The sequence below is a fragment of the Lagenorhynchus albirostris genome, chromosome 4 (assembly GCF_949774975.1).
Source record: "Lagenorhynchus albirostris chromosome 4, mLagAlb1.1, whole genome shotgun sequence".
Taxonomy (NCBI): Eukaryota; Metazoa; Chordata; class Mammalia; order Artiodactyla; family Delphinidae; genus Lagenorhynchus; species Lagenorhynchus albirostris.
This window is the reverse complement of record NC_083098.1, coordinates 37405112-37422991: the sequence shown is the minus strand read 5'-3', so window position 1 is coordinate 37422991 and position 17880 is coordinate 37405112. Positions and strand designations below refer to the sequence as shown.

General features: G+C 36.3%; 1 protein-coding gene across 8 annotated transcripts in view; it reads right to left on the bottom strand.

Annotated features, from left to right (window-relative positions):
- The window catches only part of MAPK10 (mitogen-activated protein kinase 10), a 361702-nt gene that overhangs the window by 187410 nt on the left and 156412 nt on the right, over positions 1 to 17880 (bottom strand). For 2 of the 8 annotated variants that reach the window (XM_060147171.1, XM_060147176.1), the window contains exon 3: positions 3997 to 4077. The exons of the other annotated variants lie outside the window; for them this stretch is intronic. Coding sequence is in view for 1 of the 2 variants with exons in the window: in XM_060147176.1 (XP_060003159.1) it covers positions 3997 to 4065 (69 nt within the window). In the remaining variant the exon portion in view is untranslated. The remainder of the gene's footprint in view (positions 1 to 3996; positions 4078 to 17880) is intronic. 8 annotated transcript variants of the gene reach the window in all.

The window sequence follows — 17880 nt, the reverse complement described above, 5'->3', positions numbered from 1 at the left end:
CTTACCAGATTCATTGATTAGTTCTAGTAATTTTCTGGTAACATCTTTAGGATACTTTATGTATAGTATCATGTCATCTGCAAAGAGCAACAGCTTTACTTCTTCTTTTCCAAATTGGATTCCTTTTATTTCTTGTTCTTCTCTGATTGCTGTGGCTAAAACTTCCAAAACTATGTTGAATAAGAGTGGTGAGAGTGGGCAACCATGTCTTATTCCTGATCTTAGTGGAAATGCTTTCAGTTTTTCACCATTGAGGATGATGTTGGCTGTGGGTTTGTCACATATAGCCTTTATTATGTTGAGGAAAGTTCTCTCTATGCCTACTTTCTGGAGGGTTTTTGTAATAAATGGGTATTGAATTTTGTCGAAAGCTTTTTCTGCATCTATTGAGATGATCATATGGTTTTTCTCCTTCAATTTGTTAATATGGTGTATCATGTTGATTGATTTGTGTATATTGAAGAATCCTTGCATTCCTGGAATAAACCCCACTTGATCATGGTGTATGATCCTTTTAATGTGCTGTTGGATTCTGTTTGCTAGTATTTTGTTAAGGATTTTTGCATCTATGTTCATCAGTGATACTGACCTGCACTTTTCTTTCTTTGTGACATCTTTGTCTGGTTTTGGTATCAGAGTGATGGTGGCCTTGTAGGATGAGTTTGGGAGTGTCCCCCCCTCTGCTACATTTTGTAAGAGTTTGAGAAGGATAGGTGTTAGCTCTTCTCTAAATGTTTGATAGAATTCACCTGTGAAGCCCTCTGGTCCTGGGCTTTTGTTTGTTGGAAGATTTTTAATCACAGTTTCAATTTCAGTGTGTGTGATTGGTCTGTTCAGATTTTCTATTTCTTCCTGGTTCAGTCTCAGAAGGTTGTGCATTTCTAAGAATTTGTCCATTTCTTCCAGGTTGTCCATTTTATTGGCATATAGTTGCCAATCCACCAGGTCCACATCTGATGGTGTGTTTTGGGGTGTCTGTGGCCTTCATATGATTTTGGGCAACCTCTGTGCTAATGGATGGAGTTGTGTTCCTGTCTTGCTAGTTGTTTGGCATAGGGTGTTGTGCACTGTAGCTTGCTGGTCGTTGAGTTTAGCTGGGTCTTGGCGTTGAGATGGAGATCTCTGGGAGATTTTCACCGTTTGATATTACGTGGAGCTGGGAGGTCTCTTGTGGACCAGTGTCCTGAACTTGGCTCTCCCATCTCAGTGGCATAGCCCTGATGCCTGGCTGGAGCACCAAGAGCCTGTCCTCCACACGGCTCAGAATAAAATGGAGAAAAGAAAGAAAGAAAGAAAGAAAGAAGAAGATAAAATAAAATGAAGTTATTAAAATAAAAAATAATTATTGGGGCTTCCCTGGTGGCGCAGTGGTTGAGAATCTGCCTGCCAATGCAGGGGACATGGGTTCGGGCCCTGGTCTGGGAGGATCCCACATGCCGCGGAGCAACTGGGCCTGTGAGCCACAACTACTGAGCCTTCGCATCTGGAGCCTGTGCTCCGCAACGGGAGGGGCCGCGACAGTGAGAGGCCTGTGCACCGCAATGAAGAGTGGCCCTTGCTCGCCACAACTAGAGAAAGCCCTCACACAGAAACGAAGACCCAATGCAGTCAAATAAATAAATAAAATAAATTTATATAAAAACAAATTATTATTAAGAAAAAAAATTTTTAAGTAATAAAAAACCAAAACACAACAAAATGGACAGACAGAACCCTAGGACAAATGGTAAAATCAAAGCTATACAGACAAAATCATACAGAAGCTTACACATACACACTCAGAAAAAGAGAAAAAGGGGGAAAAAAATGTATCATTGCTCCCAAAGTCCACCTCCTCAATTTGGTATGATTCGTTGTCTATTCAGGTATTCCACAGATGCAGGGATGCAGGTACTTCAAGTTGATTGTGGAAATTTAATCTGCTGCTCCTGGGGCTGCTGGGAGAAATTTCCCTTTCTCTTCTTCATTTGCACAGCTTCCAGGGTTCAGCTTTGGATTTGGACCCGCCTCTTTGTGTAGGTCGCCTGAGGGTGTCTGTTCTTTGCTCAGACAGGATGGGGTTAAAGAAGCATTTAATTCGGGGGCTCTGGCTCACTCAGGCTGGGGGGAGGGAGGGGTATGGAGTTCGGGGCAAGCCTGCAGCGGCAGAGGCCAGCATGACGTTGCAGCAGCCTGAGGCATGCCATGCATTCTCCCAGGTAAGTTGTCCCTGGATCACGGGACCCTGGCAGTGGCGGGCTGCACAGCCTCCCAGGAGGGGAGGTGTGGAGAGTGACCTGTGCTTGCACACAGGCTTCTTGGTGGCTGCAGCAGCAGCCTTAGCATATCATGCCCGTCTCTGGACTCCATGCTGATAGCTGTGGCTCACGCCCGTCTCTGGAGCTCCTTTAAGCGGCACTCTTAATCCCGTCTCCTCCCACACCAGGAAACAAAGAGGCAAGAAAAAGCCTCTTCGGCAGCTCCAGACTTTTACCCGGACTCTCTCCCAGCTAGCCGTGGCGCACTAACCCTCTGCAGGCTGTGTTCATGCCGCCAGTCCTCTCCCTGCGATCCGATCCGAAGCCTGAGCCTCAGCTCCCAGCGCCCATCTGTCCCGGCGGGTGAGCAGAAAAGCCTCTCGGGCTGGTGAGTGCTGGTCGGCACCAATCCTCTGTGCGGGAATCTCTCTGCTTTGCCCTCCACACCCCTGTTGCTGCAGTCTCCTCTGTGGCTCCGAAGCTTCCCCCTTCCTCCACCTGCAGTGTCTGCCCGTGAAGGGGCTTTTAGTGTGTGGAAACCTTTCCTCCTTCACAGCTCCCTCCCACTGGTGCAGGTCCCATCCCTATTTTGTCTCTGTTTTTTCTTTTTTCTTTTGCCCTACCCAGGTACGTTGGGAGTTTCTTGCCTTTTGGGAGGTCTGAGGTCTTCTGCCAGCGTTCAGTAGGTGTTCTGTAGGAGTTGTTCCATGTGTAGATGTATTTCTGATGTATTTGTGGGGAGGAAGGTGATCTCCGCGTCTTACTCTTCCGCCATCTTGAAGCTCCTCTATCCCTATATTCTTTATTCCATTTTTCTTCCTTCTGAGCTTTCTTTGGAAGAACTGTGTATCTTTTTTTTCCTATTTTATTTTATGCAATAAATTGTTATATTTCTTTTTCTTTTTTTAATGGTTGTTCTAGAGTTTGCAATATGCATTTATTTTTAGTAAACTAGGTTCAAATAATATTATCCTACTTCACACATATAGTTTAAGCAACTTACAATAGTATGCTTCAATTTTCCTTTGAGCTATTGTTGTCATATATTTTAATTATACATATTTTATAAACTCTACAACACATTGCCATGATTTTTTCTTTGCATAAGCCATTCTATTTTAAGAAATTAAGAATTTACAAAGAAAATTATTTTATATTTAATCATATATTTTATGTGTACAGTCCTTTCATACATTTAAGTTTATTCTTAAGCATTTATGTTTTCATGTTATTATAAATGGCATTTTTATTTTATTTCCATTTTCCAAATTCTCATTTCCAGCATTTAAAATACGTGGTTCCATTGCTTTTTCACTATGTTGTAGCACGTGTTAAATGGAGAAATGTTCTCCCAGCCACTCTTCAGACTTTCCTTAGTCTTCTCACAGCATTTTGTTCGTATTTTTATTATGAGTATCTTATAATATTGTAACTGTTTGTTCATATGTCTCTTCCATACTACATTATGGAATGTAGTATGGGGAAACTGACTTCTTGGGGAAAGTGATTATGTTTTATTGATGTTCACAACCCCAGGGCCCAGTGCTATTCTTAGTGTAGAGCTAATGTTGAGTAAATGTTTATTGAATAAAAAGTAAATCAAAGGAAAAAAGCTTCTTTCCTTCTCTACCACAAATCTAACTATTTTCATTATCTTTTCATATTGAGACCTATGAATTTTCAATAAATTTGATGAGAACAAATTAGGAATGAGACGTTTGCAGTAATGAAAGTATGAGAGTCCAGCAAAGATACCTACAAAAATGTTACCATGCAGGGCAGTTTTCGTTCTGTACTGCTGAACTGGGCATGTGGGAAATAATAACATCCAGCCCCCCACCTGAAATGAAAAATGTATTTTAATTTTTAATGAATGAATAATCTTGCTATGAAAAGCAAGCATCTTGACCTTTCCTGGATTGCATTATAAAGATTCCAAATGTAGCTCTATGACTAAGTTACTATGTCAAGGCAGAATCTTCTTGTTCCTCAAAGGGACATTAAAGGAAAGAGAATGTTCAGTATCATAATCCTAGTGAATTACAGAAAACTAGTTTGGTGATTATATTTCCTAGTAGCCTGGCAGAGAACATTTGGCACCATTGCATAGGAATAACACAAATGGCCAGGGCACTATCGTGATATTAGTCTAAGGTGAAATTAGTGACAACATTTTGGTACAATATGGGACCTATAAGTAGCTTGAAAAAGGAGGGGATGATAATTTGGGGAGCTTAGTGCTTTCAGTTACTGGTTGGTCTTTTGGGAAAACCCTCATATGTTCATTTCCTGCTATGTACTCTACTGAGTTTCTCCTCATTACATGCCGATAGGAGTTAATGGCTACTCTGAGCAAAGCAGTAGGCCATGTTGTAAAAATGAGATACACTTGAGAATTCATTAGGTTGAACTGGTGCACAGCAGTTGCTATAAAAGAATGTAACTGTGATGTGTTTTAATAGCTTAGATCAATACTTAAATTCTTTTGCATGTGAGACGTGCCAACTAAACCACAGGAGGTTTGAGAATCTTCACAGATGAAAAAATCAAATTGTTCTGGGCAGCTCCAGGCTCCCACAGTTTGTCACTGAAATGCAATATACACACGAGCAAACCAAATGAACTACTGATTCCAAAAAACAGTCTAAGGTCCAGCAGTTTTGAAGTTGATTTCGTATACCACAAACTCATTGTCTATAAATAATTTTTGTATTTAACACATATCAGATTTAGTATAAATGACTCTCTTAATAGCCTGCAAGCACATATACAATATTAAAATACAAAGTCACTGTTAATTACAAAAAACACTGTCTCTTCTATGCCCAAAATGGTTCTCCTAACCATGTGCAAAAAAAAAAAGTAATTATATCTAAAAACTAGTAATTATCTTTTCAAGTGCTGATATAGAAAATGAAATTAAATTTAATTTTCTATTAACAACTGTGCATATGCTCACTTTAAAATATTATTAAATCTGGGCTTCCCTAGTGGCGCAGTGGTTGAGAGTCCACCTGCCGATTCAGGGGACGTGGGTTCGTGCCCCGGTCCAGGAAGATCCCACATGCCATGGAGCGGCTGGGCCCGTGCGCCATGGCTGCTGAGCCTGTGCGTTCGGAGCCTGTGCTCCGCAATGGGAGAGACCACAGCAGTGAGAGGCCTGCGTACCGCAAAAAAAATAAATAAATAAAATATATATATATATATATATAATTAAATCTTAATAATAATGGACTACCATTTAGAGCAGGGCTCAGTAAGCTGTAGCCCACACACCAAATTCAACTCATTACCTTCTTATAAATAAAGTTTTATTGGAACACAGCCATTTATTAGTTTACATATTATCTATGGCTGCTTTCACACTATAATGGCAGAGTTGAGTAGTTGGGAGAGGGACTGTATGGCCTGCAAAGTCTAAAATATTTACTATCTCACCATTTACAGAAAAAGGTTGCCTCTGATTTAGCACACTCTACCCACAAATATCTAGGAGTACATCATTAGCTTCAGGAGATATGCTATCTCTTTTTAAGGAGTCTGTGCTTGTCTACCTCTAAAAGCTAAGTATCTCTTAAAATATTGTTTATGTAACAAGATGATTCCTTCCACAGAAATCCTTTGATAAGCTTATTTAGCAGGAGTAAAGCAATAGAGACCAGAATGTAAGAGATGGGGGAATGAGGCAAATGCATAAGAAAAAGTGTGGAGTATTAAGAGATAGGACATATAAAAGATGTAGAAATGGTGAAATTCACCAATATAAGAATTATCACATACAAACATTTTTAAGCTTTCTTAATTTTGAACATATAACATTGCTTCTGGTCCTGGAAGAGTTAGCTAATGGAAACTCATATCACAAAACTCTACATGCACTGGGTAAACTATAACAAAAATTAACACAGCTGAATTTATATTATAAAAGGAAAATTGCCAGTGGTGTTCTGAAGTTGGCTCCTACAACCAGCTTACAAAACCTGAGTGTGCACATCACTTCCCACCTCCATGCTTGATGACACCACTTCAGTAGTTTAAAATTGGCTGTGCTGGGGATATGCTACAAACCCGAGCACTTTTTCTCAGAGAACTAATAATTAAACATTTACTAGCACACCACTGGAAGTTACCAGGTACAAGAAATGAAGAAAAAAAAAAAAACACTGAAAAATGAATCACATATTTTCCATAAATATCACAAGGAAAGCAAACACCACAAGTGAGCATCGTCAGATACTATAAAAGAAGTATTACCACCACAAGAACTTTAGACATGACGAAAAACAATTGGAAAGACCATACGTAGGAATGAATAAAATAATTAAAGAATAAATGCCATAAGAAATAAGCTATCACTATGATTAGAGGAAAAATGGATAGATTTGAAAATGAATTAAATAGAAGTTGTGGAAAAAGTAGCTTTTAAATTAAAAGCCTAATAGGTTAAACAGGTTAAATAGAAACAGTTGAGCTAATGAACTGGAAGGGAATTCACAGGAATTTATGATAGAATAATAAAGAGATGGAAAATATGAAAGATTGAGAGACATATACAATACATTAACAAGGTCCAAAATAAATATAATTGGAGTTCCAGAAGAAACAAAGCAAATAAATAGAAAGGGCAAGGAGCAATATCTGAAGTAATAATGACCGTTAATTCTCCTAAAAAGCTGAAAAACATAATGAAGTCCTTAGCAGGATAGATAAGAATAAATCCATGCCTAGAAATATTACAAGTAACTGTAGAAGAGCCAAACAGTGATAAAATCTTAAAAACAACTAGAGATAGGAGTCACAATCCTCAGAAAAGAGCAATTGGACTGAAGGAAGACTGATGGGCATACAATAAAGTATTAAGGTAGAAAAAACGGTGCTTTAGAAATAAGTCAATTTAAAACACAGTATAGAATCAATATAATGAGAACAATGAAACATACAAACAAAAAAAGGTCAGTTTATCACCAACATATAATGGGAAGTAAAGTGCTCTAATTTTGATAAGAAAAATTCTAATTTTCATGACAAAAACATAGTATGATTGGCAACCAGTTGAAAGAGAACTAATTAACATTAGAGGTCACCTTCCTCCTTCACCAAAGAGAGACACAGACACCAAGCAAGGTAGTCAGTACAACAAAATAGTCCCAATACAAAATGGCTATCAAAGTATTTTTTTAAAGGGTTTTATCTTAAGAGCAAAGAAATAAAAAATAAGACAGTATTTTACTCATCAAATTGTGGAAGTTTTTGGATAATTAATATATCCAATGCAGAGAAACAGACCTACCTGTTCTCCTCCTCCCAGACATCCATTTCTCTCAATACTTCATTCATGTTTACACAATGTAAAATAAGCACTAAATAAATATTTATTGAATGAATCAATAGATGTTGCAAATAAATATCCATTCAGTATTGGGGGTAGCTTGACAACAATGTATTCAATGGCTTAAAAATGCATTTAAGACAAATAATTCCATATCTAAGAACTTATGCTAAGGATATATAATCAAGTATCTGTACAAAGATTAATCTATAAAAATGTTCACCACAGCATTATTTATAGTAAAATAATTGGAAAACTAAATGCTCCATAAAAATGGATTAATAAAATAATTATCATAAAAGCATATAACAATTCCATTTAAGCATTTGTAAATGATAAGATGGATAAACATTCACAATATACTGTAAAGTGGAAAAACTTTTAAAATACCACAATATGTCCCCAATCTTTTAAAAACTGAATAGATATGAATATAGTTTTACAGAGATAGAAGTGTGCCCATATTTATCACTTTGTGCTTTTACATATCTTCTAGGTTTTACAATGAAGACTATATCTTTTAATAAGGAAAAATATTATTACAGCATATGGTAAAATAACAGATGTAAAGCTTTTGAACTGAAAGAAAACATAGCAAGCATCTAAGCAACTTCATTTCACAGATGAGAAACTTGAGGCCTAATGGTAAATAGTTAGGAAATATTCCAAATTCACATATCTCATCAGCGAGGCAATAGGACTATAATCCAAATGTCCCAAATGTCCCAAATGCTATGCGGTAAACACAGATTAGATTTCTCAAAATCTTGGCCAGCAAACATGTTAAATATATTATCAGTGGCCTCCCAGGAACTGATTTTTTTTCTCTTCTAATTTCTCCTAAATTTCATGTATATGGGGCCTGCACCTAGACACACGTGTTTTACTTATTTTTCTAAAATAGCCTGTATACAATTACAATAACATAGAGAAACAGGATTTTTTAATCATCCTTATAGTTTATAAAACAAATAAAATATTTCTTGAATTGGTTCTAGTGGATTTAACAGACACCACCAGTTCAAATCTCATTATCTATCGCAAAAGCTATTTTGCCCAGGTGAGGGATCTAAACCACTATTTTTTTGCCTGGTTATATCTTTTTCTTCAACATTTGTCATGACATTTTTCCATCTAAATATCAAGAGGTATAAAACTCAGTTACTGCAGGAAACCCTATGTATCTCCCACCACCACAGCCATCATTCTATACACAGAACACTCAGAACCTAACATCTGCGTGCTCCACACCTGCGAGCATTTCTAGGTTTGTGTGTGTACACATGTGAATTACACGTCGTCTTTTTTTCTAAATAGTTACCTGAGGGAAAGTATGTTATTTTTTCCCTTAGTGATTCCACATTAATAATATTTGTAAAGCATGGAGTATATAGTGCCTTTTATATAGTAAGTGCTGTGTGTTTTCATGTATACAATTTGATAGATAAGTCATTAACATTTCACATCACAGAAAATAAAAACATTCAGACCACAAGTGCCAAAGAGTAAAAATAGAAATAGTGTTTATATTGATTTTTACTCAGAATTACTTATGTATAACCATTTTTATATTAACTTCATTTTAAAAAGAAAATTCAAATTCCCATCACATGAAGTCAGTGAAAAATGTATGTATATATCCAGTATCCATTCTGCGTCAGGTGCTATAGAGGGGACTCCAAGTACAAAAGTGAACAATTCAAAGATAAAAGGTCAAAATTAGTGCCTTTAAGGAATTCCATTTTAATTTTAAGTAAATTAAAATACTGTACATATATATGGGTTTATTTTTAAATCCTCAAAATTTTCTATTACAGTAACTTTTTAGTTTTTCTAAGGGTGGACTTTAAAAATATGCTTATTTTAACACAAATAGACATAATAATATGCCTAAAGCCAGAAAAAGCAATAAACCTTTGGGCAATTAATTTAAAAGGCAAAATGAAATATTAATTCCACTGAACAAGTAGCATTATTGCCTTAATTATGCATCCCCAGAATAACTAGGCCAATAGAGGCTATTAATTAGGTGAAATGTCAACTTGAATGCTGGAGAGGTGTTGAACTTACAACAAACAAATCCATCCCTTAAGTGATGTGGAAAAATCTAACAATATAATGAGAAGAATAAATTCAGAGGTCACTTTATCTTCCAGTCACTTAGCAACTGAATTGGAGTGAAGAGGGCAAGAGGGAAATGATTTGTAAAAATAATTAACCATAAACTCTGAAGTAGAGATAAGTACAAAGGAGGACAGAAATGGAAGCAGTTTTTCCAAGGCTTCAAGCCAACTCTTCTTGTAGGAACATATTTATCACCATCCAAAGGCCCAGATACAAGCTTTACCACCCTTTCTTTTTATCCATGCAACTCTGTCCCTTCCACTTTCATCTTCCTGCTGTAGTATTTCATAAGAACACATGCAAAAACAGAGCCATTCTCATTGTCTTCTTCGCAGCTTCTCTGCAAGACAGATTTCTCTGACTAGCCCCTTACTGCATGCATAATTAGCACACATCCTATCTTGCACAGCCAAATCTTTTAAAATTCTAATGTAAAGCACAAACTTAAGGAATCAAAAATGTAAACAGGTACTCATTTCATTTAGCAATGTTAAGGTTTCTTTGTATAATCAACACTTCATAGAGTGAGGAAAGAAAAGGAGGATATTTGGGATACTGCCAACACAAACTCATATCACAATCAAATGCTTCCAGCAGAATAAACCATAAATTCACATAAGGTCAAATGTTCCCTCAAGTTATGCTTTAGCCTAGTTGCAGTGGATATTTCAAAAGAATATTTCTTATAAGAATATGTCTATTATTTTAGGAAATATAGAAATATACAGTATTATTATTTTGTGGTTATTAAAAAGATTGCAGCAAGTTTAACCAAGATTACCTTGGTTAGCAACCTTAACCTTTTAGAGGAAGGTCTTTTCTTTAATAATAACTAAATTAATAGACAATCTGAAGGTTTTTTTCTTTAGATAATTATTTTATAGAAAAAATCCTTTATATTCTTCAAGTAGAATATTAATACTCTTGCATTCAAACTGTATTAATTACCTGCTAGTGTAAACCAAAGCAAATTAAAGATTATGAAATGAAGTAAAGAGAAGGGAACAAACATCTATTGAAAGTTATCTGTAGACAAGGCTCTTTGTTAAGTGCTTTTTATAATAAATTAATTGCTTTAATATTTTTTTCAGAAATATATATATATGAATAACAATATATCACCTAATCCTACAACATAAAACTGCACACACTTTTGCAAAGCTTATGTTTAGAAATTGTATCCACATCCAATCTGAGTAAATTATGATATACTAAGTGGCATTAAAAAAACTGTTTTCAAATGTGTGCTACATAAATGTCAACAAAATTACTTAAAAATGTCTAATCAAATCAAAAGCCATTTTAATATGACTCATGACAAAATAAAATTTTATGCCATATAAATTTAGTTTGGTTTAATTTCATCTATGATATTTCATGATTAGTTGAAATGTCACAACAACAAAAAATAAAGTTAAAAAAAAGCCATTAGAAAGCTGACCTGTATTTAGCCATCACTTATAAGAGCTACTCATGCCAAATGCTTCATTCACCATTAAAAAAAAAAAAAAAGAACATGAACAAAAAGCCAAGGTCGACAATATACTAACATTTTGAACCTCTATGTTTTTTAATTGAATAATGGATAATGTGGAAAAATATAAGGTCATTATAGGAGTAATATGATTTCAAAAGAATATAAGAATCATGAATCATATCCACTCTTTTTTTTTTTGCGGTATGCAGGCCTCTCACTGTCGTGGCCTCTCCCGTTACAGAGCACAGGCTTCGGAAGCGCAGGCTCAGCGGCCATGGCTCACGGGCCCAGCCGCTCCACGACATGTGGGATCTTCCCGGATCGGGGCACGAACCCGTGTCCCCTGCATTGGCAGGCGGACTCTCAACCACTGCACCACCAGGGAAGCCCATGTCCACTCTTTTTTAGAAAATAATAACAAAGCTTTTACATTTTGATAAGTGGACTTAGTGGAGGTAGGAAAGAAGAAGCAGTGATGTCACGAGTCTTCCTTAACTTCCATTCAGTATTAATATATGAAAAGTGACAGAGGAATATTTTCTTTTCTTCCCCTACATACATCAATCATATAATTAACTAGCTGGTAGTTAGAAGAAAATGTATGTGTATATGTTGAACTCCATCTGTGTTTAGAGGTAGAAAAGCAAGTTCAAAAATGTACAACTATTTCTTAATAATAAACAATATTTTATGTTTCTTCTAGTAACATTTTCAGTACAAAGGAGTATCATATTATACTGTATTTGTTATGGCCTTTCTATCTAGCATTTTAATGTTTGGATCAGGGCAAACATCTCTCTTTTTGTTTACTTTACCTAATTTATTTCTGTCTCAATCTCTAGGCTCTCTATAACCTTTAAATATGTTCAGTAGATTCAGTTGTGTCTTAATTGTCTCACAACATAAGGGACTTTTAAAGGAACAACTTGAGTATGCCTGAGGATTAGCACTTTTATTTTTTGTATCACTTTCCTCTCCAATGAACACGTTCGGGGAAGTTCTCCCTTTCCCTGTTTTAAAAACAGACTTTGGCTAGCTCAGCTGCAATAGAGATCACTGAGAAAAAGGGGATTAGGAAATGCCAACTGGCTGCAAGAGTCAGGGTTCAAACTCCAAGGAAAAGTCTAGAACATTGATGACAGTCCATTCTTACATGTGGATAATGAGACACTATTGTTTCTCACAAAGGATTTGCATTTATTTCAGATAAATTTAAAGAATTTGTAGATAGTCACTTTATCTGAACTATCCCATGAGCCAAGACAGGGTAGAAAAAATTAGTAGAGGAATTTAGCCAAATTGACTTGCCAAGTTTCTTACCACATAATATACCAGTCCAAATCCAACTATGAGTCTGTCCTTGTAAATAACTCAATGGGACATACTTCAAGGCTTGCCTTAACCACACCCATACAGAAAAATTGGGTATTACAAGTAAAAGCCTGATACTCTGTTCACTTATGCTTATCTACAAACTTTAGCATAAGATTTACACTTTTCAGAACTGGGATTCTAAACTAATATGCCTCCCTAATATTACCCGTTAGGATCAGGGGTCTTAATAACCAAAATAGCCAGTGAAGCTGACGTAGTGTCACCCTGTTAATCAGTTACAAAGAATTTCCTTCAAAAGTGACCTGACAAGACATAGAGAGTGAAGTAAGTCAGAAAGAGAAAAACAAATACCGTATGCTAACACATATATATGGAATCTAAAAAAAAAAAAATGGTTATGAAGAACCTAGAGACAGGACAGGAATAAAGATGCAGACGTCCGCATGGACACGGGGAGGGGGAAGGGTAAGCTAGGACGAAGTGAGAGAGTGGCATGAACTTATATACACTACCAAATGTAAAACAGATAGCTAGTGGGAAGCAGCTACATAGCACAGGGAGATCAGCTTGGTGCTTTGTGACCACCTAGAGAGGTGGGATAGGGAGGGTGGGAGGGAGGGAGATGCAAGAGGGAGAAGATATGGGGATGTATGTATATGTATAGCTGATTCACTTTGCTATACAGCAGAAAGTAACACACCATTGTAAAGCAATTATACTCCAATAAAGATGTTAAAAAAACAAACAAACAAAAATCCCATGCTTTAATCAAGCAAAGTATCTGCCTTTGCCTGTTGCCTAAGCAAACGCTAAGGCTTCATAATATGGTACAGCTCACATTTGTAGCTTTGGCAGACCAGTAAGAAAAACCCTTCACTTTGTGAGGAATCTCAAAATAGGTGGGAATCAGGGTCCAGCCTTTTCCTACTGAAATGGAAAGAGGAAAAATATTTCTTTTCCCTGCCTCCTTTAGTACAGAATGTGGTCAATGACCTAAGCACAGTCAGAAGTGACTACCACAAATTTCTTCATCTTGAGGAAGTAATTCAAAGCTGTAGGTCAGACGGAGAATATTGCTTAGCAGCATTGGATAACGGGAATGGGCAGTGGTAGCAGGTGTCCAGAAACACCAGAGTCCAGAATCATTTCTTTCTTTGGGTTTTTGCCTATGCTCATCACCCTTGGTCCTCCAGTCATCCAGAAGATTTATGAACCACCTAATGACCTTTTACTAAATTCCTTTCTGCCTAACCTAACAAGAGCAAGAAAGAGAGATCTTTGCAGAGGAGAGATTTTACAGAACAAAAACTACATGGTGCCCAGGAAAGGTGCAATTAGATGCAATACAAAGGCTTTCTTCAGTCAATGGTTAAAGATTATCACTAACTTCCTCCTTAATGGGGAGGAACTGGAGATTACTTATGGAACACATTACTTCCATATTCAATTGTATGTTGATCTCATTAGGAAAATTAGTTTGACGCTCTTGACAAATTTTGTCATCATTTTCATAACATCCTCAGTTAAAGAAGACTTCTAGATTTTTTTTCACATATAGATATCTGGATTGGATAATTAAAATCAATAATTTGTTGTCCAGATGAATAAAACTAGAAAAGTACAAGAGAAGATATTCTTTACTTGCCCTGAGAAAATTTTAATTCAATATAAAGTAGATAGTCCTGGTACTCAGGACTGTTAGACTAAGCTACAAATACATGGAAATATTCAGCTGCAAAGAGAATAAAACTGCCCTAGAAATGCATTTCATCACAGACCCAAGAGCTAAAGACAATATTAGCCTGACTTGGCAAAGAAACTCTAATATATTCACAGCCTTTTTTTCTTAAAGCACATTTAATCCCTTTTCAATTTTGCTTTTTATTTGTTAAAATCTGGATGTCAATGAAATAGTTCTGTAAAATAAAAATATTTCCAATTAAGTTTCAAATAACCTCTACTAGTATAAATATTATCTCAATTTTGAAATACTTCAAAAATCAAATGGATTAAGTATTCTCAAATGTGGGAAAAATATAATTCTTTAAGTAAACCAATTATATAAATAGATTTTACATCATTGACTGATCATAAGATAGTTTTCGTTAACAGAATGGTTTAGTTGATATTATGTAGTATTTGATTGTAGATCCAGGCAATTATTTATAAACAAGCAGTATATATACACGAGTATTTGTAGATCTGTATAATTGCATATTACTAAACTACAGATGTTGGTCCTTAGGTCCATAGCCCTTACTGTCTAAGCAGCTATATTTTGTACTTTGTGAGCCACTCCCCACCATCACAGCTGATTGGACTGGGCTGACCTAGGACAGAGAGCTACATAAAATCTCTTGTGTTGTGGCTCAAAATTGTAATCTGGGTCAACCACATTTTTTCTTGAAAATTTGGAATTGGAAAATTAAGAGACTGTGTAAGTTAAATGAAGGAATAAGTTGTGTTTTACAATGAGGCTATGGAAGTGTAAAAAGAAAGCACATGCTACTATAACAATACATTTCAGTTATCATTAAAATTTAGTAATTGATCAGATTTATTGAGTGCTTATGCTATGTGCCCAAAACTATGCTAAATACTTTACATGCCTGATCTCATTTAATCTTTATAATAACCCTATGAGACAGAGACTCTTTTTAGCCACATTTTACAGATTAGGAAACTGAGTCACAGAGAAGGTAAGTAACTTGTCTAAAGTCAAATATTTGTGTAAATCCAGAATTCAACCCCTGACAATCTGAATCCATATTCCTTATTCTTAACCACAGTACAATACTTCCAGTGATATGAGAAAATGGAAACTAAGAAACCATAAGAAAAGAAGATCATGTCCTTTCCTGAAAAAGAAAGAGAATCTAAAGTAAGAATCTTATATATCTAGTTCCCCTGAAGACTGACTACAATATACATCCTACCCTTGGGCTCATATAAAATTTCCATATTCTTAAAACCAAATAAACATAATTAATATGTGCACTTCTATATGCTTAACAAATTGCTTTACCTATGATTCCTTCTAACCTGTCTTAATATATTCAAATTTAAAGAATCACGAAAGAAAAAAAGTACTTTCCATAAGTTTTTGTTTTAAAAAAGTCACCACGGTACCCTTTGTTTCAGGGACACCATGATTTTGAACTTCAAATTAGGCTTATAATTATCAAAATTACAATTGTTTTTAATTATCAAAGAGGTAAAAAGTACTTGCCAAGGGACTCAATTACAAATATTTTTTTCAGTAGCTATTATTGTACTGCTCTAGGCACTGAGGATATAGCAATGAACCAAAAAAAAAAAAAAGAATTCCTGCCTTCATTGAATTTACATTCTATTTGTACAATATAAAAAAATAAATTAAATGTGGTATAGTACAAGACCCATGCCAATAGGCAGCTTCTAGGAGAATGATGCCAAACCACAGCTTCAAACTGCAAGGCCAGAGCTGACCAAGTTCATCCACATAATCACAAAAGAAAACACTCTTATGAGAACTCTCACTAAATGGGCCCACTGGTTGAGTTTTACATTTGAACTTTTTAAGAACTATTTACATATTGTGGTCATAGATAAGTCATAAATTATAATGATTATCCAAAATGAGAAGCTTATTTGCTTATGCCCATTCTAGTTGACTGATTTCCCAGATGAATTCTGTATGAGAACATAATAATATTCAGATGGAATTCATGATTTTAAACTGGACTTATAGAATAGTAATTAAAGTCTGCAATACTAATAATAGACCTATTAAATCAGTATTATTAAATTTCTATATCAGATAATACAAAATTTGAGGATTAAAAAAGAGCAAGAAAGGTTATCTCTGCATGGTTTTTAACACAAGTAAAAGTAGCATTTACATAAAAATGAGACATCCAACATTTCCTTATAAACAGATATACCTCAAATACCAAAATAGGCCACTCTATACATGTAGCTCTTTCCCACCATTGTAATACAGGGTCTGATTCCATTTATCATGCTTGATTTCTGACACTTTTCCAGTTTTCCCCTTTCCCCCTCCCCTCCTGCCCCAAATCTGGGAAAACTGATAAGGAACCTCAGATGCTCCCTCTCTTGGTGACGTCAGGAAGTTCAAAACACTCAAGCCCTGACCCATGCACACAGGATCTCTCATCCCAGCCTGACTCCTAACCACAATAAAACCCCAACCCAGTCTCCTTTCCCTGCTCTCTCAACCCATTTTTGGACCTGCTTAGGAACCTATCTGCTCCCCCCAGATAGCCACTTTATTTGAGTGATAAGCCTTTTCATACCTTTTTGGAGGAAGTATGGTACCATCTTGACATCTGAAGTAAATTTTGGGTGGGGTATCCATCTCTCCTTTTCAGGGTGACCATAACAATTGACACAGCAAGCATGTCTAGATGATAAACAGTACCACTGGTGGGGGTGGGGGGAGGGGTCTTTCTTCTCTTGCTTTGGCTTGCTAACCAGCTCTGCTGCCTGCTGACTAGCTTGTACTTTGAGTTGTGGTACTTTTTGGGCTGCATTTGTTGGGTCCTCTCAAGCTTCTGCTATGGATTCAACTGACCTACATCAGAAGTTTCACTATTTGGCGTTTAGGACAGGAGTATGGAATTGGGGCCTTCCTTAAAGTGGCTGTGGATCATGTGTCTTGACCTGGGCATAGCTGTGAATCATGTGTCTTGATTCTAGCATATACAGCCACTGACACTAAGCTCAGGGTGTGTGTTTCAATGAGGAATTGGCCCTTTCTATAGAGTGCTCAGGAGAAAGACCAATATCCTGTACAACAGGCAGGCCCACTGGGTGATCTCTTGTGTGGAGAAAAAGCAGTTACTATGTGGCATGCTGAGGTCACACTCCTAAAAGTAGATGGCTGAAACTAGGACACTATCAACTGCCTTTGCTAACGCTGCTGCCTATACCTCTGTCAACAACAAGCTCTTTACCCTTAGGATTATAGAGAAAAACACCCATGGCCCCCCCATGACACAGCCAAGGGGTTAATCCAAAGCCAACATAAACCTGGGTTCCTTAAACTCTATAAAGCAACCATTGACATGGAGGAGAACCCTAATCTTTAAGATACTGACCTGAGGCTTCTGAAAGAAGAAACATAAATATGAGCAGCACACAGAAGACCTCCTTCCCACTGAGGTTTACCCAAGGGCAACAAAAACAAACTGAAAACTGATACAGGAGATGGAAACAAAAAAACTGAAACAGAGGTACACACTTTGACTAATTAGAAATTCACATTTTACTAAAAGAATTTATACAACAAAAAAATTAAAGAGAACTGATTGGTTTTTATGCCTCTACAATGTAGGTTCTGAATCAACTTTAACATATATCGAAATGCACCAATT